This window comes from Rhea americana, unplaced genomic scaffold (genome assembly GCF_003343005.1).
Source record: "Rhea americana isolate MKP2758 unplaced genomic scaffold, rheAme1 scaffold_41, whole genome shotgun sequence".
NCBI lineage: Eukaryota > Metazoa > Chordata > Aves > Rheiformes > Rheidae > Rhea > Rhea americana.
The window spans coordinates 4636140-4661186 of NW_028186546.1; the positions used below are offsets into that span (position 1 = coordinate 4636140).

General features: G+C 44.0%; 2 protein-coding genes across 3 annotated transcripts in view; one reads left to right on the top strand and one right to left on the bottom strand.

The window, feature by feature from the left end:
* The first annotated feature begins 125 nt into the window (after positions 1-125).
* Positions 126-16992, top strand: CHMP3 (charged multivesicular body protein 3). Its single transcript, XM_085314694.1, has 6 exons — positions 126-241; positions 4910-4970; positions 12031-12210; positions 14476-14597; positions 15619-15733; positions 16454-16992. Exons 1-6 carry the CDS (start codon positions 197-199, stop codon positions 16585-16587), a joined length of 657 nt encoding a protein of 218 aa, XP_085170820.1. The 5' UTR covers positions 126-196; the 3' UTR covers positions 16588-16992.
* Positions 16993-20849: 3857 nt separating this feature from the next.
* The window catches only part of KDM3A (lysine demethylase 3A), a 30005-nt gene continuing 25807 nt past the window's right edge, over positions 20850-25047 (bottom strand). For both annotated transcript variants that reach the window (XM_085314692.1, XM_085314693.1), the window contains exons 21-25: positions 23948-24067; positions 23719-23858; positions 22341-22517; positions 22124-22258; positions 20850-21608 (exon numbers count right to left, since the gene is read on the bottom strand). In XM_085314692.1, coding sequence (XP_085170818.1) covers positions 21528-21608; positions 22124-22258; positions 22341-22517; positions 23719-23858; positions 23948-24067 — 653 coding nt within the window. In that variant the 3' untranslated portion in view covers positions 20850-21527. The remainder of the gene's footprint in view (positions 21609-22123; positions 22259-22340; positions 22518-23718; positions 23859-23947; positions 24068-25047) is intronic.

The window sequence follows — 25047 nt, forward strand, 5'->3', positions numbered from 1 at the left end:
CGGGCGCGGCAGTGCTGCGCGCATGCGTGACGGCAGACGGGTGCCGGCGCCAGCGCCGCATGCGCAGTAGGGGCCCTTGCGCGCGGCCGCCTGCGCGCCGCGCGGCACCGCCCCGGGGGGGGGCGGGCGGAGCGGGGGGGCGGGGACGGCTCCCCGGAAGGGTCAAACGGCGTGAGGGGGAGGCGCGGCTGCCGCCATGGGGCTCTTCGGGAAGACCCCCGAGAAGCCGCCCAAGGAGATGGTGAGGCCGCGGTGCGGGGGCTGTGGGTGTCAGCGGACCCTGGCGAGCCGTTGCCGTGGCGCCGGGCTCTGCGGCCCGAGCGAGGGAGGCGGCGCCGGCCTAGGCCGCGTCGCCCCCGGCCCGGCCCGGGCCCGGCCCGCGCTGGGCTCTTCTGCCTCGTGAGGAGCTCGCCGGCGTCGTCGTGGGGAGCGTCGTGCGCCTGGGGCCGAGGCAGCCTTGAGCGTGGGAATGGCCGAAGTGGGGGGCTTGGGCTTGGGGTCGGCTTTTTTTCTTTTTTCTTTTTTTTTTTTTTTGGACGGTTCCCCCGAGTTTTCTGTTGTAATAGTGAAGTGAAATAGTCAAGGTTCTGACTGGCTTCAGCGCTGCCTTTCAGAAATCATAGCTAACGCGTTAATCAAAAAATCCCCTGTCGGCAGGGAGGGGAAGCTGTGTAGCAGATACGATAAAGATAGTCAGAAAGGAGGTGGTGGCGTGTGCCAAGGTGAAGGCTCAGAAGAGCTGCAGTGTCCAAGACGTTCCCTGCCCCTTTGGAACCACTGAGTCCTAGGGGCAGGTGGCTGTTATCGGTTATTGGCTGATAACGTTAGATGAGCAATGTACGTCTGACTGTGTACACACCACTCCTCTACCTGTGTCGGAGCAGCACCCAGGTGGGTTATAATTTCTTCTGTTCATGAGCAGTGTTGGAAGATGTCACAGAGAGAAACGTGGTTTGGAGACTGCTGCTCCGGATGATGGGAGAAAGCAGCAGCCAGTTGCTTTGCTTGCGCAGTGAGGTTGTACTGCACCACTTGTTTCTTGTTGTTTCACGTCTGACAGGCCACTTGGTCCCCTTCCTCAACGGACAAACGTGTTGTGTTTTCCAGTGTTGTAGCTGACAGCGTGTCTGCTGCTGCCATCAAGCTGTTCACAGAAAAGCTCGTAAAGGCGCTATGAAACATGCCTGCCTGAACCGCAGGGAGGAGTGACTTGGGTTGTCCCGCGGCCGTGAGAGCGTTCTTGGGGTGGCAGACCAKCATGGTGACTTGACAGGCTGTAACAGAGGTAGTGGCAAACCCATCAATAGGAAGGAATTTCTTGTCTCCTATCTTTAATTATTCAGCTGTAGAAGTAAGAGGAGGAAAGTTCTTTCAGCTTGCTAGGAAATGTTGTGTGTGTGGCGGGGGGGGGGGGGGGGGGGGAGGGGAATGGCACCATGTATCTTATATCGGGTAGCAGCTGCTACATGAGAACAGGTCTAACAGTGGCGGCCTGGTCAGCATCCAGCAGCACAGGAGGTGGCTGATGGTAGGAAGACACTGAGATTTTTTGTGATGATGTTAACTCCGCCTGGATTTGTTTGTATACACACCCTCCCTCATGGAGAGGCAACCTGCTGACGGAGCAATACATTTCAGCCCATCTAAAGTCAGGGTGTCTTCTATTTGTTTAATGCCATGTCTGAATTGATTACACTAGAAAAGTGCTTAACCTTCAGCATAGTCCGAGCGGTTTATTTCAGTGTACTTGGCTTGGTGCTTGCTGTCGGACTCTGGTGCCGTGCGGTGCTCTGGGAATGACGTGTGCTGGCCAGAACTGGGTGCAGTATAGCCACATCAGCGTGGTGGTGTGCCTGAGATAATTAGCCTCGCTTAGTTGGCCAAACAGCTTCTGTGACCAGAAGTACTAGCTCTGTGTTGTGTTAGGCTGTGGTTTGCAGCTGTATCCTTGATGTCCTGCTTGAGATCAGCGATACAGCTTTTTTGCTTCCCTGTGAATTGCTGTGTGTGGTGTACCTGGAAGCATCCGGTGGTCTATGTGCAGAATTAAAACAAGGGTAAAATGGAAAAGTCAGCTGATAGTAACAATTAAATGCCCACTGTTCCATATGGCTGTGCTGTGCAGCTCCTACATATATACAGAATCACACACTGAAATACTTGCGTGATGCTACGTAACAGATGGGTGCTGTTGAGGGCCTGTCTTTAGGATCAGAGTTCCTCCCTCCAGAGGCAAGGGGGTTCCTCCCTCCTCTCTCCATCCTGTACACAGCACTGGAGGTGAGCGGCAGAAAGACCAGCACCTAGCTCTACTTTCATGTGGCTGGTGGTGTGAGGCAGGTTGTTCGAGGACAGTGTTAAAGATGAGCTATTAAGGATTTTCCTGCTGTCAGAGTTGGCAGGAATTGCTGAAAACATACTGCCAGTCATGGTTTAATGGTTTTGTTGTGCTGGGTTGTGCATCTCTGCAGCAGGAATCTCTGAATCCTGCTATGGTTATTTTGACAGTTGCTGACAGAGTGTACTTAAATGTTGGCTTGTTCCAGGATACAAGTTTTAGGAAAAAAAAATCTCTGGGGGATGTTGTGTGTGACACTTGACAGTTGACCAGCGAGAGTTCAGTTTGGCTTACCTTATTCTTGCTCCCCTGTCCCTCCGGTGTAGGCATACTCAAAAGGGGGGGGGGGGACCTTCTCAGCCTCTTAACAGGCTGAGGATTGCATCCACGTGCAATTTTCTGCCCCATCCTGTGCACTGAAGAGCAAAAGAGGAGGCTGCAGTTGGTCCTATGTGGGGTGTGTATGTGTTGGTTTTTTTTTGTTGTTTGTTTGTTTCTTTTTTTTAATAATTCTATTCAAAGCTATAGGTACAGGAGCCTTCTAAATTCTTTCAAAACTTCTGAGTGCCTGTAATGTGTGCACACAGAACTATGTGGGGTTTTTTTCATTTTGTTTTGTGCAGCAGGCCTTGTGCTGGGGCAGCTCAGACTGTGCTGCTGTTCTGTAGTCAAAATACGGCAGTGTTCATTGTGATTGGGAGTGTTGCTCCTGAGACCAGTAAAAATATAAGCATCTGACTTGGGTTCTGTTGAACTGCAGAATACTCTCTCTACAGTTTTATTTCAAAGTTCACTCAGATTTAAAAAAGCTTTTTTCTGTATTTGAAAAAAACTCACCTTATTCACTTAAATCTCAGGATGGTTTTCATATGAAACTACTCAAACAGCAAACTAGACGTGAGTGACCTACATACATGCATATGCAGTGTGTAAGTGTATTCTTGAACTAGAGAACTTCTTAATAATACTTCGGGGGGGTAGGTTCATGCAAAATTTGTTTTACTGATGGGCAGAATCATAGTAGCATCGCAGCTCTAGAAGTATTTGGTGCTGTGTTCATATGTTAGTGTATCTTGTGATTCTTGATTCTGGTTTTGCACAGCACCTCTCTGTTCTGCTTCCCTTCCCACCCCAAGAGTTTCCAGTTTTCCTCTGGACATGTGGCAGCTGCTGCCTGTTTGATGTCCCTGCAACCAGAGAAGCGGTTGGGGGCAAGTGATACTCCGTTGGCTCCCTATGCTGGCAGTGACAGGAGCAGAGAGAGATCTTAGTTGGTTCCAGGAGGAAAGTATACAGGGGATGGCTGTATTCTGGATTAAGGAATCCTGCTGGGATTTGATCCTCACCAAACGCAGCAGAGGGGGAGCAGGTGATAGGCTGGAGGGCAGAGCTGCTGTTCAGAGGACCTGAGCAAGCTGGAGGAGTGGGTCAGCAGGAACATCATGATGTTCAGCCATGCGGAGTTGTGTGCATGGACAGAAGCATCTCTTCAAGAAAGGACGTGGGGCTCCCGTGAAAAACAAGGTGACCATAAGTTAGCAGCGTGCCTCTGCAACGGCGTAGACAAGCTGTCTACTGGGCTACGTTAGCCGAGTGTAGCTCTCAAGTTGAGAGAAATGCCTAATGGATTACTCTACTGTATGTGGCATTCAGGAGGCCGTATCTATAAAGCAGTGTCTGGTTTTGGGCACCCAGTACGAGAGGGGATGTCAGCAAACTGAGCAGAGTGCAGCAGAAGAGCACCAAGATAGGCGGGGAATCGGTGCACGTGACAGGAGGAGAGGCTGAGGGACCTGGGCTTGTTTTAGTCTGGAGACGAGAAGGGTAAAAGAAAGGATCTAAAACCTTTCACAGCTTGTAGCAGATTTATACTGAGGACAGAGACGGGCTCTTTTTGAGTGTGGCCAGCAAAAGCAAAAAGAGGCAACAACTACAAGCTGCAAGAAGGGAATTTTTAATTGCACATGGGGAAAGTTCTTCACTGCAACAGTGGTTAAGTGCTGGGAGAGATGCCCAGAGCAGTTGTGAATTCTCTGTCCTTGGAGAGTCCAAAACTCGATGGACAAGGCCCTGAGCAACCTGTCCGTCCCTGAAGTTAGTTCTGCTTGAGCAGGAGGTTGGACTGAAGACATCCTAGGGTTTCTTGTGATGGAAAATTTCCAGTGCTTGAGTGCTCTGGGGTAGTGGGATTCTTGGTGCTGTCATCTTGTGCCAAAGTTTCTACCTTATGGTGAAATCCCCAGGGGCAAGTTCCCTCTGTGCACTGACATCAGGTCAGCTGGGGCGTGGGAAGTTAGTGAGGCAGGGAGTGCCTCTGATTCACGGTTCACTTCCTCCTTAACCCTTCATCTAAATGTTAAGAGCGTTGCAATACTTGGTAGCTAGTGTCTGTAAAATACTTTCTTGTACTTGAATAATAAAATATTCAAATATCATTCCTCCCCTAAAGTCTGTACATTTTGAAGTGCTTGTTTTGATATTGACTGGTTACGGTGCATTTAAAGGACAACTTGTTTTTGCTTCCTAATCAGGAATTTTAAGTAACTCTCTTGCTTTCTCTTTTTTTTTAAGGTCAACGAATGGTCCTTGAAGATAAGGAAAGAAATGCGAGTGATTGATAGGCAGATCAGAGGTTTGTACTTCTGTTGTCTTTTCTTTTTTTTTTCTCCTTTCCATGGCAGCCTTCAATTTATTTATTTATCAGTTAAAAAATGGTGGTGAGAGGGGTGCAGAAGCAGAAACTATGAAGTTTAATAACCTGGGATACTCTGCTGTACCTGGAATAAAGGAAGAACGTGATCCTGGGGCTGGACTTGGTGTGTGGTACAAAAATGACCTTTCTCTAAAGGTCTGCATGTGAAATTTTCAAAAGAACCTGCATGTTGTATGCTTCTAGTAAGACTTAAGGCTCTTACCCATCTTATCAAATGAGACTTACTATCCAAAACTTCATCTCCATCAAATTAATGAACAGGACCACTGTAGTGTGCAATTCCAGGTGCAGGAAGTTGCAGCGCATGTGCCAAACAAATGCAGCTTCTGTGGCAGATTGAGGAAGTGACAAACAAGAAAGGAGTGAAGACTTCTTCTTTACTCAGTGAGTGTTTTGCCATTAAATTATAGGCATGACACTTTTAAAGGTGTTGTTAGAAGGGTTGCTTAATATTAAACTGCAGCTAGTTCACTTTTCTTGCTTTCTCTTCTGCCCATCATCCCAGAACCTGAAAAGAAGTTTTGAGCCAGATTCCGATTTTCCCTTTTTGGCTTCTCACTCTCTTTGTGCCTTCAGGATGTTGGTCCATGGGATGTGATATTGGTCCATGGGATGTACTAGTAGAGGATACTTTGTGTCAGCATTTGGTTATTGTGTGGGTGTCTGTGTTGAGTGACTTCGTCCTGGTATCTTCTCCCTTCCTCCATTCCCCAACCCGACAGTTCTGGAATAAGCTGGCAGGGCTCATAGCTTCTGCCATGTGTATATTTGTGTGAATTGGTTGGAGGGAGATGCTCTCGAGTTTCATGAAGTACAAAGCCTGTCTTTGTTCCCATCTGGAAAATGCCTCTTCCAGGAAAACTGATATACAGCAATGTTTATTATGCTTGTGAGTTGTTTTGAATTCTCCAGGGCAGTTTATGTGGCTGTTTCAGGCACAGACCAACTGGAAAATATGGTAAGACTCTGATCCTATTAGCAAGCTGTGTTTGAGAGATCACATATTTTACAGGAGCAAACTACCAACAAGTTCACCGTTCTTTTTTGTATGAAAAAGAACATATATAAAAGGTTATAGACTAGTCTGATATCTTGATGTGGATGTAAATCTACTTGTTGTCATGGTTTTCTCTCTCTCTCTCTCTCTCTCTCTCTCTCTCTCTCTCTCTCTCCCCCCCACCTCTCTGTGTCTGTGTGTGCATGTATATATATTTGTGTTACATTCAAAGAAATATGATTTAACACTTAAGAATTTAGACTAAACACCGACCACCTGTAGCTCTGGTAGTGCCCCCTAAAATGAAGTACAGAATATCTTTATGATGTTCATATTGTGCTAGGATTTAACATTTTACTGAAGGGACAGGTGTGGAGGTATGTGGGACTGCTGGACACCTAGCAAACTGCTGCTGAAAAATGACAGGCACATGCAGCCAAAGGTTTTTGCTCAGCCTGATAGGGTTCTGCTGTGCTTCGCCCTTTCAACTGACATTTTACGCAAGAAATCACTGCGCTCTTTGAGTAAGGATGCTGAGGTGGAACCTGTCGTAGCTTCYCCTTGGGAAGGCTGTGCTAAATGTGTTTCGATGTAGCAACAGTCAAATCCACCTGGGTTTGCCCGAGGGAGCTTGGATCGCTTGAACAGTTGGCTCACCCAGTTAGCACGGTTCCTAATATAGCAATATGCTGTTCCAAACCATCTGTCGTTGAGTTGTTCTTGTCGTGATGACTTTTGTTTAGTATGATTTGCTTTTGAGGGCTTGGATGTTCGAAGAATTAAAAGGTGTCCTTTGTGATTTCAGAAATAGATTTGGAGAGTTGGAGGAATGCAATGACTTTGTACTTTACTGATCTTTTCACGGGAGGAGCTGGAGCTCCTCTTACCTGTGCTCTGGACTGCTTTGCACCTCTGCACTGCGCTCCATTGTGGTCTCGCACAACGGCGGAGGGGAGCAGTGTGTTGTCCTTGCCYCGCTAAAGGTGCATTCCTGGTGTCGCCCCTCATAGCCCGAGTTCATCCTTCCTGCTCATTTGTGTCGCTGTTGTCACCTTCAGCTGTTTGTCCTGCAAGCAAAAGCCCCTGCTGAAGAGCCCTGCCACCCGGTGGTGCTTTAGAGGTGGTAATAAAACGCTTGTGCTCGTCTTCGGTCTAACAAAATGAATGTTGTAATTCCTCAGTACYGCTGAGGAATTCTGTTACTGAGTAAGGTTTGTTGTGGATGTGTCTTCTGGCTTTGTGGAGCCTGTGACATAGAGCATTTTTTTTAATACTTTTTTTTTAGTATCATCCATTTCTAGTACCCTAGACTGTTCAGTAAACATCAATCATAACCGCTGCACTCTTGGCACCCCTAAGAAGTAGAGCTGTATCTCTTAATCTCTTAAAGAGACTCTTTGACCTGAGCAAGGTATGTGTTTTGGCATCTTACCGTATTGCATTCGGTGATGGGGCGGCAGTCTGTATTGACCACCTTACCTTGCTGCTGGGCTGTTTCTGTTAATCCGTCTTTACAGCAATCGTGTGACTAGATTCTGCCTGCAAAGCAGTAATAACTTATGAAGAAACGTGAGCCTTCTAAAAGGCAAATGTTTTGCCCAAAGCCTTTGGAATACTTTTAGTGCTTTCTATTTTCTATTTTACCACTTTAGCTGTTTGTGTTACCCTGCTCTGATACACCGGGACTTGGCCTGCTTTCATGTCTCTCATACAAATAGCTTCAAGCTCATGACCTTTCTGCAGATATTAGGGAGGAAACAACAAGGAGTGTGTTCCTCTGAGACAATACAGCCCTACAGATATCTTTGTCCTAATCCCACTTGGATTGGCAGGAAAAGATGCCACTGAATGACATTCAGAGTGACTCATCCTGAGCATGAGGTTCATCACTCCCACGTGAGAATATGTGCTGCACTCTCCAAGTCAGGCCTGTGCCAAAAAGTGTGTTTTAATGCCTTTAATCTTGCAAAAAGCCAAGTTCTGATTCTTGCCTAGATGTAACTTCTCTCTGGTGTGAGTCAAAAGTGAGTGAAACTGTCACAAAAACAAATGATGCTGAAATCATTTGTTCTTGTGGCCATTTCCTTCAACTTTTTGCAGTAAAATGTCCATGAACATTATCTGAATCTTTCATTCACTTTGCAATAATTTCTTGCAGACCAACTTTGAGCCACGTTTCATCAATGACTGAGTCAGGAGAAGGAAGGGGCTAATTTAGCTCCTACTTGTTCCCAAGTGTCTTAATCAGTTTTTTCTGGTACCTTGCTTCTGCTGTACGCAGCCAGCATTATCTGATGAGACAGAAGTGTGAACACTCACCTCAGATTTGCTAGAGAAGCCTAGGTTAATTAAGGAAGCGTATGTAGTGTACAAGATTTCAAATCCTATTCTTTGGTGTTCATATGGTTCTCTATATCTGCTCTATATGCTTATATCAAAAACTGAAAGAAGCTGTGTGCTAGGAGAGTTTGAAGAGTCTGTTTTAAGCTATGTTTAAAGATTTACCACCATACTGGTTTTACCTGATGCATTAAGTAAGGCAACAAGCAGGATTGCAGTGCTGGACTTCAGGAGAGTGGACTTTGGGCTCTTCAGAGACCTAATTGGTGAAATCTCACGGGTTAAGGCCCTAGAAGGAAGGGGGGTCCGTGAGAGTTGGCTAATATTCAAACATCACTTCCTCCAAGCTCGAGAGCGGTGCATCCCTATGAGTAAGAAGTGCAGCAAAAGGGGCAGGAGACCTGCACGGGTGAGCAAGGGGCTCTTGGCCAAATTCAGACAGAAGAAGAAAATACACAGACTGTAGAAGAGGGGACAGGCTACTTGGGAGGATTATAGGAATGCAGCCAGAGTATGTAGAGATGCTGCGAGGAAGGCTAAGGCCCAGCTGGAATCGAGTCTGGCAAGGGATGTCAAGGACAACAGGAAGGGCTTCTTCAGATACATCAGCAGCAAGAGGAGGACTAGGGAAAATGTGGGCCTGCTGCTGAATGGGACGGAGGCCCTGGTGACAAGGGATATGGAGAAGGCAGAGTTACTGAATGCCTTCTCTGCTTCAGTCTTCACTGCTAAGGGCAGCCCTCAGGAATCCTGCAGCCTGGACATGAGGGAGAAAGTCCGGAGAAGGGAAGACTTTCCTTTGGTTGAGGAGGAAAGGATTAGAGACCTTCTGGGCAGACTGGGCATACACAAATCCATGGACCCGGATGGGATGGGTACCAAGGGAGCTGGCGGATGTTGTTGCCAGGCTGCTCTCCATCATCTTTGAAAGATCCTGGAGAACTGGAGAGGTGCCTGAGGACTGGAAAAAAGCCAGTGTCACTCCAGTCTTTAAAAAGGACAAGAAGAAGGACCCAGGCAACTATTGCCCAGTCAGCCTCACCTCCATCCCTGGAAAGGGGATAGAACAGCTCATTCTGGTTGTCATCTCCAGGCATATGGAGGAAAAGAAGGTGATCAGGAGTAGTCAGCATGGATTCACCAAGGGGAAATCCTGCTTAACCAATCTGATAGCCTTCTCTGATGGAGTGACTGGCTGGGAAGATGAGGGCAGGGCAGTGGATGTTGTGTACCTTGACTTCAGCAAGGCTTTTGACACTGTCTCCCATAACATCCTCCTAGGCAGGCTCAGGAAGTGTGGGTTAGACGAGTGGAGAGTGAGGTGGATTGAGAACTGGCTGAAAGGCAGAGCTTAGAGGGTTGTCATCAGTGGCGTGGAGTCTAGATGGAGGCCTGTGGCTAGTGGCRTCCCCCAGGGCTTAGTGCTGGGTTCCCTCCTGTTCAGCTTCTCCATCAATGACCTGGATGAGGGGACGGAGTGCCTCCTCAGCAAGTTTGCTGAAGATACCAAGCTGGGAGGGGTGGCTGACGCACCTGAGGGCTGTGCTGCCATTCAGAGAGACCTGAACAGGCTGGACAGCTGGGCAGAGAGGAACCTTCTGAGGTTCAGCAAGGGCAAGTGCAGAGTCCTGCACCTAGGGAGAAATAACCCTAGGCACCAGGACAAGCTGGGGGCTGACCCTGTGGAGAGCAGCTCTGCAGAGAAGGACCTGGGAGTGCTGGTGGATGACAGATTGACCATGAGCCAGCAATGTGCCCTTGTGGCCAGGAAGGCCAATGGTCTCCTGGGGTGCATTAGGAAGAGTGTTGTCAGCAKGTSGAGGGAGGTGATTCTGCCCCTCTCCTCAGCCCTGGGGAGGCCTCATCTGGAGTACTGTGTCCAGTTCTGGGCTCCCCACTACAAGAGAGACCTGGAGCTCCTGGAGAGAGTCCAGTGTAGGGCTATGAAGATGATCAGAGGGCTGGAGCATCTGCCCCATGAGGAACGGCTGCGAGAGCTGGGCCTCTTCAGCCTGGGGAAGAGAAGACTGAGGGGGGGATCTTATCAATGTGTACAAGTACCTGAAGGGAGGGTGTCAGGAGGACAGAGACAAACTCTTTTCAGTTGTCCCGTGTGACAGGACAAGAGGCAACGGGCAGAAATTGAAGCACAGGCAGTTCCGCCTGACCGTGAGGGGGAATTTCTTCCCTGTGAGAGTGACGGAGCACTGGACCAGGTTGCCCAGAGAGGTCGTGGAGTCTCCTTCTCTGGAGATGTTCAAGGCCCGCCTGGATGCAACTCTGTCTGCCATGCTCTAGGTGACCCTGCTGAGCAGGGAGGTTGGACTAGATGATCTCCAGAGGTCCCTTCCAAGCTTACTGATTGTATGATTATCCATAGCTTTGGCTGCAGACAGCTGAAAAAATTTGAATGTGTAAGTTTATATGCACAGCTAACGTGTGCGTGTTAAATTACAAGCAGTGGAAGCTTAAGTACTTGACTCTTTAAGAACAAGTACAAATTTGACTTAATGAATGCCTGATGGGGGGAGGGTTATTCGGTCTGCAAGGATGAAGATTTTTTTTTGAGGTAATGAACAAATCTGTGGTTTGAAAGGGGGAGACCCCTTTACAAATTGATTGTGTAAGTGCTTATTCTTTAGAAATAAATAAATTAAAAAAGGCAGAGTATATCTAAAGTCTTTCAGCTTTTGTGAGATCAGTGTGGTACCTAAGTGCCTTCTATGAATGTTCTACCATGGATTACTAGGAGAAATACATTTTAAGGGATTTAGAAACAGTGAGGACAGCTTTGCCCATGACAGCACTTGCATTAGGATCGTGTTGGGAAGATGGGTTATGCTTTGAACATGAAGCCTGGCAGTTAAGTGTTTTGACTAGTAAAACCCCTGTCGTTCTCCTGAGACTGCTAGTTTTAAACTCCTTGTGACTGCTCTGTTCATTCTTGGTGAAGTGGAGCCGTTTGGTAATGAACATGGAAGAAGTAATCTTGTAAACAGCAAACCAGTACAGTAGCCTTAAACTGGACCATCCTATATGAAACTGGATTCATATGTGTGTGTGTGTGTGTATATATATATATATATATATATGAATGTATATGTTCACCCTGTAAAGATCAAGAAGTGAGGGCAATGGGTTCCTGGCAGTCTGCACTGGTAAGTGGACATTTCTGGCATTGTAGCTGTCTTTCTTTTGAGCTCTGTGCAGTGTCTAAGGGAAGTACAGCAGGTATAGATCAGTTTAACAGGGAGCTGTTCTGCAGGTGTAACTAAAGTATTTTTTATCATCTCTGTGTGCTTTGTTCTTTGTGGAATGTTTTCTGCTTCTTAAGAATTCACCTTATTCAGCTGAGCTTCCTGTGTAATATTCCCGGCAAGTCATTTGGAGTACTCTTAACTGCAAAGAAAATTAGTAGAGCTGGATGTTTAGTCATGAGGATTTTACTGCAAACATCTAGCTGAATTCATCAGTTAACTTGTAAATCAACCTATAACAAGATCTTTCAGTACCAGATTGAATCTGAAATTAAGCAGAAACAATTGTATTTGCATTGAAAATATATCCCAACAAATGGCTGGTTTCACTTCCAAATCCTTATCAGCTTGTGACTTTTGCTGTGTCTGTTCTTCTGTACTCCAGATATTCAGAGAGAAGAGGAAAAAGTGAAGCGATCAATAAAGGATGCTGCCAAAAAGGGTCAAAAAGAYGTGTGTGTGATCTTGGCAAAGGAACTGATCCGCTCTCGAAAGGCTGTAAGCAAACTCTATGCGTCCAAAGCRCACATGAACTCTGTTCTCATGGGGATGAAGAACCAGCTTGGTAAGAACGTCTTTTAAGTTCAAATGCAATGACTTTTCTAACTCTAGAGGTGAGGTCTGAGGTTCTATTTCCAGAATCAAGGTCAAATGCAGCCGAAGTTGGGAGAGCTGAGACCTGGATGCAGAAGGACAGTTGTTAAGGTAGCTGATTCCAGGGGGCCTCAGAGAATTTCCTCCTGTCCCAGCACTGTAGAGGTGAAGCTGTGGTGGTTCTGTGTCCCCACATCCAGTGGGGCTGAACACCTGTTCCCATAGGCACACGCACCCTCAGCGGTGTGTTTCCCAGCACTCATGTGAACACATCTGCGCACGCATACAAAGCTTTTGCACAAATAGCACTGCTGGCCCAATCCTGCGCTTTTTCAGCTGATTGGGATTGAGGTCCACTAGTGGAATATACACTTTTATATATACATATATACACATACACACACAAAATACATGGGTCACTCCAGTAGATGGTCTTAGAAACTCGGTGTGAGCTGGCCATCTCTCCAGCAGCTGGCCTCAAACCCTTCGTTTGCCCCAGCTGCTGGCACCTGGACCTCTGAGCTCCTGAGCTGTGTGATCCCAATCTAGTGGCTGGTACTCACACCTCTTACCTGACTTGCTGGCTATTTCAGCCCAATGTTTACATTTCTCCTCTCTYTTTCCCATAATAAGTTTCTTGTGTTCCCTCTCATTCCTCCAATCCCTTGAAACATCCCATAGTAGGCCTTACTCAGTCCAAAAATGCCCTTTCCCCTGCATCCCATGAGTCCTGTACCACTATAGGCAATACACCCCCTTCCAATCTTCAAGGCCCCCTTGACCCCTCCRGGTGGGTTTCCCCCCCAGAATGGTGGCAGTCAGACCATTGCGCTTCTGCCGAGTAGCTTCCTGGGGTCCCTGCCCTCTCGTCGTTCCCGAGATCCTTGCTGGGCCTGTGAAGTTAGCCCTTCTTCGGATAACCAAACAGCCCTCTTCAAGCCTGAGGGATGGAGGGACGTGAAAATCATGTGCCCTGGAACACAGCTCGCTTCAAAGCTGTCTGGGGCACGTTTTTATTATGTATTCCTGTACAGTGGGACTAGATGTCTCCTTTCTCCATATCCTTACGGGGCATCTGAGAGAACCTGCTGTTCCTTGTTCTGATAAACTTGCTTTATAGAGCTTATTTATTTCCTTCAGTAGAATTCCTTTCATCTAGTAAATTATAATTGTTTCTCTAATAGGAGACTTAGGACACGTAGTGCTAAGTAGAGCTGGGGGTGTTTGATTTCCTTGTTACGGATGAATCATAGAATTTGCCCTGTGGCTTACTATGTGGTTCTCGGCCTCCCCTACATGAGCCTTTGTGCTCCCCCAGTACCAGCATGTTCCTCCCTTATCCCCATGAAAATCTTCTGTTACAATAGACTTTCTGCAAGATTTCTTTCATGCCTTGCTACGTTCCAACCTCTAACAACAAAGCAGAAAAACAGAAAAGACAAGGAAGGTCTTGGTCACAGCTGCTTGGGGGAAGAACCAAACAGCACGGGCAGCTTCACTGGTGATGTCCTTTAGCTCACGAGATACGGGATGTGACGCTTATGTCCAGTTGCGTGCTGGAAGCTAGTTGTCTCTGACCAGCTCCATTCAGGAGGAAGAAAAGGATGCGTTTTAGTATATGGTGCAGGGAGGGGAATTGGTGTTGGTTTTGCAATACCCTGCAGGCCAGAATGGCAGTGGGGATCTGTCTCRTGTATCCAGGCACCCTTGGGTGCCAGGCTGTACAGAGGGACAGGAGAGCAGCAGGGAATTCCAGCCTCCTGGGGAGCCAGCTGGGGTTCAATGTAAGGCCTAAGCCAGGAGACCAGAGCTAAAGCAGGGCCAAAGGCAGGTGCAGACCCAGCTGTTGGCTTAGCCTGGCCTGTGTCAAGAGTTAGTGAAGGAACCACGTGTGACTACTTCAGTCAGACTTCCAGCTGTTGAGAAGCACAAGCGGGAGCTCCTCGCAGATCTCTTCTAGGAATTGGGTACATGTGGGTTGATACCTCCTTGCAGGGACTCCAGATTGCTCCACTTGATCATATAGGCCCAGTATGTTTATTAGAAGCTTAGTTTTTCTAATGGGGACTGGGGTTCAGCCTTTCCAGGAAGGCAGACAAGAACAAAAAAAGCATGATGTCCATTTTCTGAACAACATTGCCTAAACATTTTTTTTTCTTCCACATGGGAAGAATATAGTTTTCTGCTTTCTGTGATGCAGGGATTGTTCAAGCTTTTTTATACTGCTTCTTCACAGCTGTTCTCAGGGTAGCAGGCTCACTGCAGAAGAGCACAGAAGTTATGAAAGCTATGCAAAATCTAGTAAAGATCCCTGAAATTCAAGCAACAATGAGAGAATTGTCCAAAGAGATGATGAAGGTAAAGTAAGACTTAAGTAAACAAGGGGGTTGTGCTGGGTGCCGAGTGCTGTGCTTCCACTTTGGCCTGTTGCAGAGGCTCCTGCCTAATGTAAGGGTGGAGTTAATAAACAGGAAAGGAAATGGCACAGTAACAGCTAAGAGCTTCTCAGGGAGTGGGAGCAGGGAAAAAACCTGAAACAGTGATATCTGGAGCATGTTTGGTGTAAAGCCTTCAGGAGAAAAAGCCTGTCAGGTGGAGGATGGAAGGAGCAAGACCAGTTCCCATGGTTTGGTGACTGTAGTCCCAAAGGCTTGGGAGAGAMCAAGGCTGAACGCAGGATTTAGGCCTGTGCCCCAGGACTGCCTGTGTTGCTGAACTTTAGTCACACACACAAAAAGATTTCTTTGTGAAAGATGTACCACTGTAGTGTTTCCATCTTACAACAAAATGCTCTATTCAAAGTATTCTACTTCTATATTGTGGCCATTTACCCCACCCCTACCACAAACTTTTATTTCTTCTTCTGTATTCTAGTATTTTAAAGGTTAAATTGGCTCATTTTTTAACCGTCCTACTGCTGTGCACCAGAACAATTTGGCTATAGTTAAGTGGCACATCACGTATAAGATTGTTTTTWAATGTAGATATGTCAAACATTAATTTTATGGAATGTTATAGAATGTTTCGTTACTGAACCGTTACAAGTGTTCAGACATGCAGCAGTGAGGAGTAATAGCTCGAGGGACTGAACAGGAGGACATGYGTGTTTAGCCTTTAATTTTCCTGCCACCTTTCCTATCACGTACAGATAGGTGCTTGGGAAGTGTGCAAATGTGCTGGGCAGCTTTGTGCAGCAGAGCAGCCTTGCTTTGAAAAGCTAGAGCAGCAAGCAAGCAGCAGGCTTTGGGGTAGTTAAATGCCTGGATTAGCGTAAGCTGATCTTGAAAAGCCCAGTTCAAGGGGTGGGACTGATGTCTGTGACTGCCCTGTGACTGCAGTTCCCAGGGGCATCACGTGCTCTCATTTTGTTTGCTCCTAGGCTGGTATTATAGAAGAAATGTTGGAGGATACTTTTGAAAGCATGGAAGATCAAGAGGAAATGGAAGAGGAGGCAGAGATGGAAATCGATAAAATCCTCTTTGAAATAACAGCCGGTGAGTTTGCGAGACTCTGCCAAGAGTGGGGTCTTGCTCTTGCCATTTTAAATAGCAAGACACAGCGACTGAAACCTCCTTATATGCTGACTTAGCAATTGCAGCCTCCCTGTAACGTCTTTCCTTGACTTTGCTGATAGGCGAAGAGTGCTCCCAAAAACTGATAAATTGGTTTCTTGGGAAATGCTGGCTAAGAATTCTAGTGAGGTTCAATAAAGTATAAATAATATGTCAACTGCTGTCTGCTCAGTTCTAACACAGGCTTTAACAAATGAGTGGATTTTCCTAACACAATGGATCTGATGGTTTCAAGTGTAAGTGTGTATTATTACTGAACACAGGAAATCAACTCAGCTTCATTGCCTCAATTTTTAGGCTATGTTGAGATTCTTGGTTATAAAATGCTGTTACAGTGCCTAAGTTTTGGGTTTTTTTTTTTTCAGTAACTTTCAGCTTGCAATTTATAAAACTATATTCTACCCTGCTACACTATAGGCCAGTGACAGAACAGTCAAGAGTTGTGCAGAGCCAGCTGCAGTGGTCTGGTTGTCTTCAGCTCAGGGCTTGCTTAAAAAAAATAAAAACTGTAACACAGTTCTTATTCTTCCATGTTATCTCAACCAGAAATGACTGGCTAGATTATTTTGAATAGATGCACCTGAGAGCTGTTACTTACCAACAATTAATGCATACTAAGGGACCTTTTTCTGTTGTTCACAGGGGCCCTGGGCAAAGCACCCAGTAAAGTCACAGATGCTCTTCCAGAGCCAGAACCCATGGGAGCAACTGCTGCTGAGGATGAGGAAGAAGATATTGAAGCAATGCAGTCACGATTAGCTACTCTCCGTAGCTAAGGGTGAAGCAAATGTGTACAGGTTGCCTTTTTTTTTTTTGCAAGGGGATATTCTATCTTTGAAATGTAAAACTTTAAGTGAGAGTACTTTCTGTAATATATGCATTTTTTTTTCTTCTGGGGGATTATACTCCCAAAGAACTTATTGTAATATATTTCTTCTTGGGAATTGCATTCAACAGATTATTTTATCATTTTCTGTTTAGCCTGTCATCACCTGTGAGAAGTTATGGTGAAATGGCAATGGTGTTATGATGCTACAGAGTCTTTAAATATATTCCTAGGCTCAAGCACCATCCTTCCCTTACAGGGCACTTCAGCTTAATTTGCTACCAAAAACCTTAATGGTATAAAATCTTTTGTCTGAGTCACTACAAGTTTTATTAAAGCTGCTTTTTAACAGTTASTCCTTTGCATCAGTTAATTTGCATCATCTTAAGCTCTTTTCACAGTCCTGGTTTTTCCACAACTGTTGGTTTTTCAGCACTCAATCCATTTAGAACCTTCACAGCTTGCTTCAAGAAAARCTTTCTTTCAGAACAGCTGTTGAATAGAAATTCTCCTCCAGCTACATCGAGGCATCACATATTCCCTGGACAGTCTTGTTTAGCCCAGGCAGCATCAGGCTGCCCTGCCTGCTGGGTGGYATTCCTTCAGAGATGGGGGAATGTTTGCTTAGAGGACTTCTACTCATGCGTTAACAGAATGCGCGGCCTGSTGTGCACTGACAGGAGCGCTAATGCTTCTCCCTTAAGGCTGAGGATACAAAACAGTTTCTTGCACCAGAACAACTGATTGCTCATCTGTCTGGCGTTCTCTTCTTTCCCCTGTATTCAAATGACACMGTGCCTTACCTGCTGCTCTCCAGGACCTTCTCCAGAACTGTTTTGGCCTAGGGAATCCATCCTTGCAGGCAGCTATGCTCCAGGTAAATGACTGGAGAACATTCCCAGGAGGCACTGATCTTGCTCTCAGCAGGCTGCAGGACACATACCTTCTAGAGAACCATCTATGAGATGAGTACAAGCCCTGCCTGAGCCCCTCAGGTTGCTCTCTCCTTTTGGTCTTGGCCACCTTTGGTAGTGGAAGCACAGAAGCCCTGTCCATTGCTTTACTTCTTATTCACAGGTATCTTTAGAAGTTCTTACTTTAAGAGAAGGCAAATGAGTTCTGTGCTTACATAGAAACTGAATGATGGCTGACAGCACCAATAGATACACAAATCACAGGTTTTCCTTCCCTCTTCTCACAGCCCAGTCTCTTTGGGTGGTACAAGATGGCAGCTGCCATACTTCTACCTGAAGAGGAAGAGCACTTAAGGAATTGTTAATCTCCATCCTTTGTGGGAGAACAGTCAAGGAGGAAGGTGAAAACTACCTTAGACAAAGACCTGCAATGACTGAAGTCCATACAGCAGGGTGGGAGAGCCTGTGTGCCCCTGTCCCCTTCAGTGAACAGTGAGAGGTTGCTTTTGCCTTCTCTGCACCCCATTTTGCAGAGCTGGGAGCCAAGCTGGGGAAGAGACACAGTTTGAGGAGATCTATTCAATATGTTTAAAGTGATGCAGAATCAGCTGACTCAGGTGAAAGATGGGGCTCATCATTGAAAGCACTACACTAACACACATGATATTGCTGGACCCTGAAGTGGCCAGGCCTCTTCTGCCCTTGGCTCTGCCAAGTGAAGTGGTCCACTGCTTTTGCAGCCAGAGGGTCATCTGATCCAATGACAAATTTTGAAGTTTCAAAATTTGGAAAATTAATCTCAACCTCTACTTTTCTGGACTCTTCCAAACTTCTCCTAGGAAAAACCCTTTATGGTCCATCATAGCTGCTGAACATTTGTTATCCACCTCTGGTCATCTGCAAACCTGGTAAGAGCACACATGCTGTAACAGTACAGTAGCTAGCTTTTTTTTTTTTTGGAAGCAAACAGCTGCTAGGCAGAAGTCTTTATCTATTTTGTTACAACCACTAAAGCATTGAACTGTTGAAAGGAGAGTTTACTTAAGAGGGTCTGATTTTTTTAATCATCATAGCTATTACAGCCTTTATCCCACAGTCCTTAGTGACGGAAACGCTCATCTACTATTTAAAAAGAACGCAGTTCTAGAGTTAGAAGAAGAAGAAAAGAAGAAAAACCCGCCACCCCAGGAGAGGTGTCTCTCCTTCTAAGGAAAAGCTTGTTGCAAGACTAATGTCTAGACTCACAAAAAGGCAGTTTGCAAAGTAACCAACCCATTTGTCTCTCATCTGAACACATCAATCCTGTGAGAGCTGCACAAGTAAAKGGAACGACTTGTATAGAGGACCACCAAAAGAAAATGAACCCTAACTAACCCTGTAACTAACTGTTTTGCAACAGTAAGAGGGCAAGAACAGAARCCTCAGGTGTTATCCAGCAGGGTCGAGTTTCAGCCATGAAGTAAGGAGATGAGCACAGTTCACCTTCATGCCACTAGGTGGCAAATACAAGATCATCTCACAACAGACATCCTCAAAAGTCAAAATAGCCACAACTCTAATGTAGAAGGGTTGTGCACAAATCCAGGTATCTGTGACTCGCAAGCATTGCATCTCTAAAGCAAACAAGAGGATGGACAAACAGGACAGCTTGTTTCTTGTGGTTTAACCAACCAGAGAAAACAGATTAGAATGAGAAGAAAAGCATTAGAAAAGCAGTAACATTTTAGCTGAAGGATAGAATAAGAATAAATTGAGTAACAGCAAGAAAGTTCAAAATCCAGCTTCAACAACAGATGTATGTATGTGTGTATATATGACTCATTTCACTCACTGGGAGGTGAAATACCTTAGTGGTAGCTCCCCACAAGTACTCTAACTGGATACAAAAAAAGCAATTAGATTGATTTGGTTTACTTTACACTTGCTACTGCAAGAAAAAAAAGAATGTTTTAGCTAAAGCATTGCCTTGCCTTTAAGGCTATTTAACTAGTGGCTGTTCAAGGATAAAGTGTCAAATTAGCATTTTATTGTTTTTCCTTACAGAAGCCAGCTGAAGCAATTCAAAACAGGCCAGGCTATTTACTATCAGCTAGAGGTCTCAGCAAGTGGAAATGCAGGGAAGTTCAACCTAAACACAGCAAAGATCTGTAAGTGTTTAAACAGCATTAAAACTAGCCCAAACTAAATGAACTGGATCATCTGTGCCTGCACAAGGAGCAACAGCAGTGCGCTTTACCATCTCACAATTGCCTAAATTCCTCACCCAGCATTATGGCATTTTTATGTGCTGCTGAATGCGTCTCCTATATAGGCACAAAACATGAAGCTAAAGCCACAGGCTACCTCAGTTTGTACAGTCACTTAAACATCTAAGATCCACAGACCTCACAAACAAGAACACCTCCACTGCAGCAAGCCAATAAAGACAGGCTTTGGGAAGATACATACCAGGCCAGGCTGTCAAGGGTGGCACTCCCAGTCAGAGGAACGCATGCAGCCCATAACCACAGGCAATTTATGTTTTCATTTTGCTTTAGTTCTTCTGGGTGCTTGCTTTTGTCTCAATTTTGACATGATGAAGGAACAAATTACCTATTCACACTAGGCAAACTTTTATGAGCCCATTTTATTCTAACTTAAGAGACACTTATTCCCTGCAAGTCAAAAAAAGCTCAGCATCATTTCAGATGCTGAAGAACACAGAGGCAATTTCTCTGAAATAAAAGCTATTACCTGAAACAGACTTGGAACAATTAGTGCTGATTAGTAGCATGTAATAGCACAAGAAGAAGAATTTGCAGTTTTGACTTTTGGCTAGGTAGRAGGTTCCCCTCCTGCCTGGCTTTTTACAACCAGCTATCCAGTGTATTATTTCAGTTGCTGGAAAGGACCTTAAAGAACAGAAAGGCTAGCTTTCTCTTAGCTAACCTTGTTAGATGAAAGATACCYTTCCCACTCTTGACCCTTTTGCCTGTTTAAAAAATTATGATGCTTCCAATCTTGCTGTAAATTTTTAGAGCAGAGTGCCTTTGAAAGACTGCAGTTGTGCATCTCATCTCATACAGACTAGTGCCAGTATTGGTTGAGAAGCAGTAATCCAGCTAAGCCACACTTTGGTTAACTGAAGAAAAAAAACACTTAGGCACAGAATTATCACTAAATTCAATACCTTATGCCTTCAGGTTTTTCTTAAAAGCAGAGACAGTAAGATAAACAATTTGCTTTTGCATTTGAAAGCACTGCATCAACTTAATCACAATTTGAACAGTCAATGGAAGAAGCTGGGCAAGGAACAGTATCTGAAATAGAAGAATTTTATGTAGACCATTCAGTGTTAAAAACCAGAGAATCAAACATCAGTTCAAATTAAAGATCAGTTTCAAACAGAAGACATTTTTTGATTAAAAGTTTTTTTTTTTTAAACATTTAGAAATTTAAATACATTTACCTAAAGATGGTTAATCCCCATCTCTATGTTACTATACAATAGCTTAAAGCTACTTTTAAATGCTAGTTCTATGTTAATGTGAAATCTCAGAACTGCATTCTCAGTTTATTTTTACGTAAATTGGTTATTAAATTGGGTGACTTCATACTTCCTCCCACCCCAAAATAAAATTTAAAAAATTGGAGCTTTACAACATCTTGTATAATATTTTTCAAATGAGTAATTTGGAATAGTTTCCGACAGTTCTATAGGAGGTATTTTGTACAGTTTGGAGAGTAACTCCATATAAAGTTCTATTGCAACTGAGCATTCACAGTATGCCACAGTCCATACATATTACTACATATACATATCAGGTTTGTAAACATTGGAAGAATACACAGAACATAGTACCACAATCCTCTGGTACTGCTGAAAGGAAGATGAGGTAACATTCATATAATCTCAAAGTCCACAGAGGTCCTGACTGAATAGTTAAAACAGCTGCCAACGCTTCTGTTTCATAGTGTGTGGTTAAGGCTTTCTACTTTATGGTCTGCTAAGGCTGGATTCGTTAGCTCTCAGTATCCCAACTGCATCTTTAACTGCGTGGTATATGACATTCTTCACCTAGTAGGAAAAGAAATAGCATTTAGTTTTACAACTAAACAACATGGTTAGGGTCATTTTGAGACAATAACATAGAGAAAACACTTTGCACATTCTTCACACCTTCTACACATCCCATTCTGCTCTCCTTTCAGTTTAAAGGCACTCCCTTGAATGAACTTCACTTAAAAATCACTCACTGGGAAAACTAGGTTCAAATTCTAACAGGATAAAACTGTAAACTTTATAAGGAGAATATAGTGGGTTCAGCTAGAGGAAAACACAAATGGAAGGAGGAAACATTTCAAAAGAAACTCAGGAGAAGTTTCAGAATGCCTCCTTTGAACTTCGCTACTAAAAATCTGCAAGAGTCAAAAGCCTAGAGAAATTCCTCCTTAAAGTACAATATATTAAAGCTGATTAGAACATGAAAGCAGTTTTTGTTCTTAGGTTGTACAGGCAGCTGAGCTTAAGGGTTTTTTTTTGTTTTTTTTTTTTGGGGGGGGGGGTAGGATTCATCATAAATATTAAGTTACCTGCAGTTTATCTTCATGGTTTGTATGCGTATGTGACAGATACCTAAATTCCTGAGTGAGCCAGAAGCAATGTTTGACATGCTCTGGGGATACAAAGTCTTCTGCAACTTTAATACAACTGTACAAATTATGAACCTATAGAAAACAAACAAAAATTAGCCATATGTTCAAAAGTCTGCATAAGCGGCCAGTCTGTCTCAGTATCATTAGTTCTTGCCTGATGTGGAGCTCCCGCTGGAATGAAAACTACATCTCCTAGAAACTGTACAATTGCCCAGCCTTGAACTCCATACTCTTGATGGAGACGTTTTCTCAGAGATCGGTCCAAGTACCAACTTTGATCATGAATAGGATCGTGATCTACAGGATTTTCTTGACCTTGTTCTTCAGCAACCTGAGAAAACACAGGACAGGCATTATCCAGTAAAACTGGTATATTAAAGATGCACCTGGGGTATTACATATGCACACATGCCAAATAAGCTGAACACATGATGCAATTTACAATAAAAGCTTTGGAGTTTTACTCTGTTCTTGATTAATTTGTCAGGGCTTCATCATTTTCCATTTCCACTGTGATTAACAGCCTAGACACTTGGCTTTGCAGAAGCACTGCAAAGAGGGGGGATGTAATAAAGGCAAGTAATCACAATTTACAGTAAGGAAGTAGAAGCAGAAGGGTTAAACGACTCACATGTGTTCAAAATAGGAACTACTGTCATATGAGTGTCAATACTCCTGCAGCATTACAGCTNAAAAAAAAAAAAAAAAAAAAAAAAAAAAAAAAAAAAAAAAAAAAAAAAAAAAAAAAAAAAAAAAACACTGAGCATGGAACTCAGCAGGCATTTGTCCCGAGACCAGCACTAGCTAGTGTTTTCACTGACTAAAATAGAAGATGCTCACTGTATTTTTACAAGGTATCAGGCTAGGAGGCACTAAAGGTGTTCAAGAAGAGAAACTTTGGGACAAGAGAAAAGAGTATCTGGTGGAAAAAAGGCTACTAAGTATAAAAAAAGTCATCTGCCTAAGTATGTGACTAAAAAACGACTGGTTAGGCAATGGTTCTGCAGAAAGCAGCTAGAACAGTGCAACCTAAACCCAACTCAGACCTGAGTTCTCTTAAAGAAAAGTCTGACCATCTCAGTACATACAGTAACATACTCAAGACAAGCAGCAGTATTTACACTACTCCGTTGTAGTAAGGCCTCAGCTGCAGTATCACTTTCCAACTTTGASAAACAGATTTCAAGACAGAAAGAATAAGCAAGTCCAGAAAGGAGTTAAAAATGATCAGAGTTCTAGRCAGCATGATCTGTGTTGAAAGAAAGCGGATGTTTGACCCAGACTAGGAAGACTAAAGATGAACCAAGACTGTGCAAGTGAGTTATGTGCTATAGAAGYACACAAAAGCTTCAAGCTTCAACTTGCTACCCTCTTGAGATCATACAAGTTTCATAGTGTCACAGAATCTCTCTTGAACACAATTTAAATATTTGTTTCTAAACCARCTGGGAAAGAAAGAAAAAAAAGTAACAGCATGCATATTTGCATATTTACACACACGTAAGATTAGTTTTTCAGATGTAACAGCCTACCTTTTTAAGGAATTCCCGGATCTTCTCTGTATCTTTAGCAGCATAAATGTGCCACAGAGCTCCAGGTTTTTCTCGACTTTCAGTAAAACGCTTAATTGTCAATTCATCAGAATCGCCGTCTTGTATGGTTTTAAGCACTTCTGTTACAGAGTAACCACAAGCAGTTACACCAAAGGACCTTTCTCCCACCCACAGAAACAATGCATACCAAACACAATAAAGACTTTACCTTCTTCTTGATCAACCTGACCTTTGGGGATACCCACRTAAACCATAACATTAGCTGCATCAGACACATCTAAATGAAGGTTTGTCGTGCCGTATTTTCTATCCTCTGGTGTTATTAAGCCTGAAAGGAAATGGAAGTGCAGCCAATACATTAGTGAGTCAACAAGAACGAACCACCTCATGCCACCCTCTAAGGAGCACTATCTGAAAAGCCTGGAGAGCTCTTACTTTCCTCAGCAAACAACTGCATCATGATGCAGTATCAAATGATCTCTGCTTTATAGCCAGGGCTTTGCCCCACCACTTGGGAAAATACAAATAAAGGTTAAATTTACAGGCTGACACATCCATCTGTATCCACACCTAGCCTGAATGTTATATAAGAATCATGGTCAAGTCTTGCTAAAAGAAGGTTTCTTTAGTAATTTAGAAACATTCTCAAACGCTCTTGTCCTTTCTAAAGGCAGCTGTACTAACAACTACTGTGCTATAATATTTACTAGTCGTGATCTCTTTACTAGCTGTGACCATGCTTAAGGTTTTAAGAACCTTTTGGGCTACTGCAGATCAATAAGCCATGGAAAGAGTTACTCTGAGATTAAAAATCTAAATGACACAGCCCAGAAAGAAATGTCAGAAGCAACAGAATAGCAAATGCACATGGGCAGCTATAGGCAGTAGAGGGGTGTGTGTGTGTGTGTATTTATTTATATTATATAAATATATATATATATAAATATATATAATGTGTATATATATATTATATATATAAATATATATAATATATATATTATATAAATATATATTTATTTATATATATATTTATATATATATTTATATATATATAAATAATATATATAAATACACACACACACACACACACAGAGCAAGTCCTCTGAAAGACTGGGTTTAAGTATTATTAATTTGAACCCATCTAGACAAAAAAATTCCGCTAATATCAACTAAAGCCTCTGGGCACCACCAGTTCCTACGAAGAAGCCAAAATTAAGTTTTGTGATCAACAGGCTTAATCAAATTGTCTACAATAGCAGCAATTCGTTTAAATTATAGATTTGAATTCTGAATGTAAAGACAGCATGA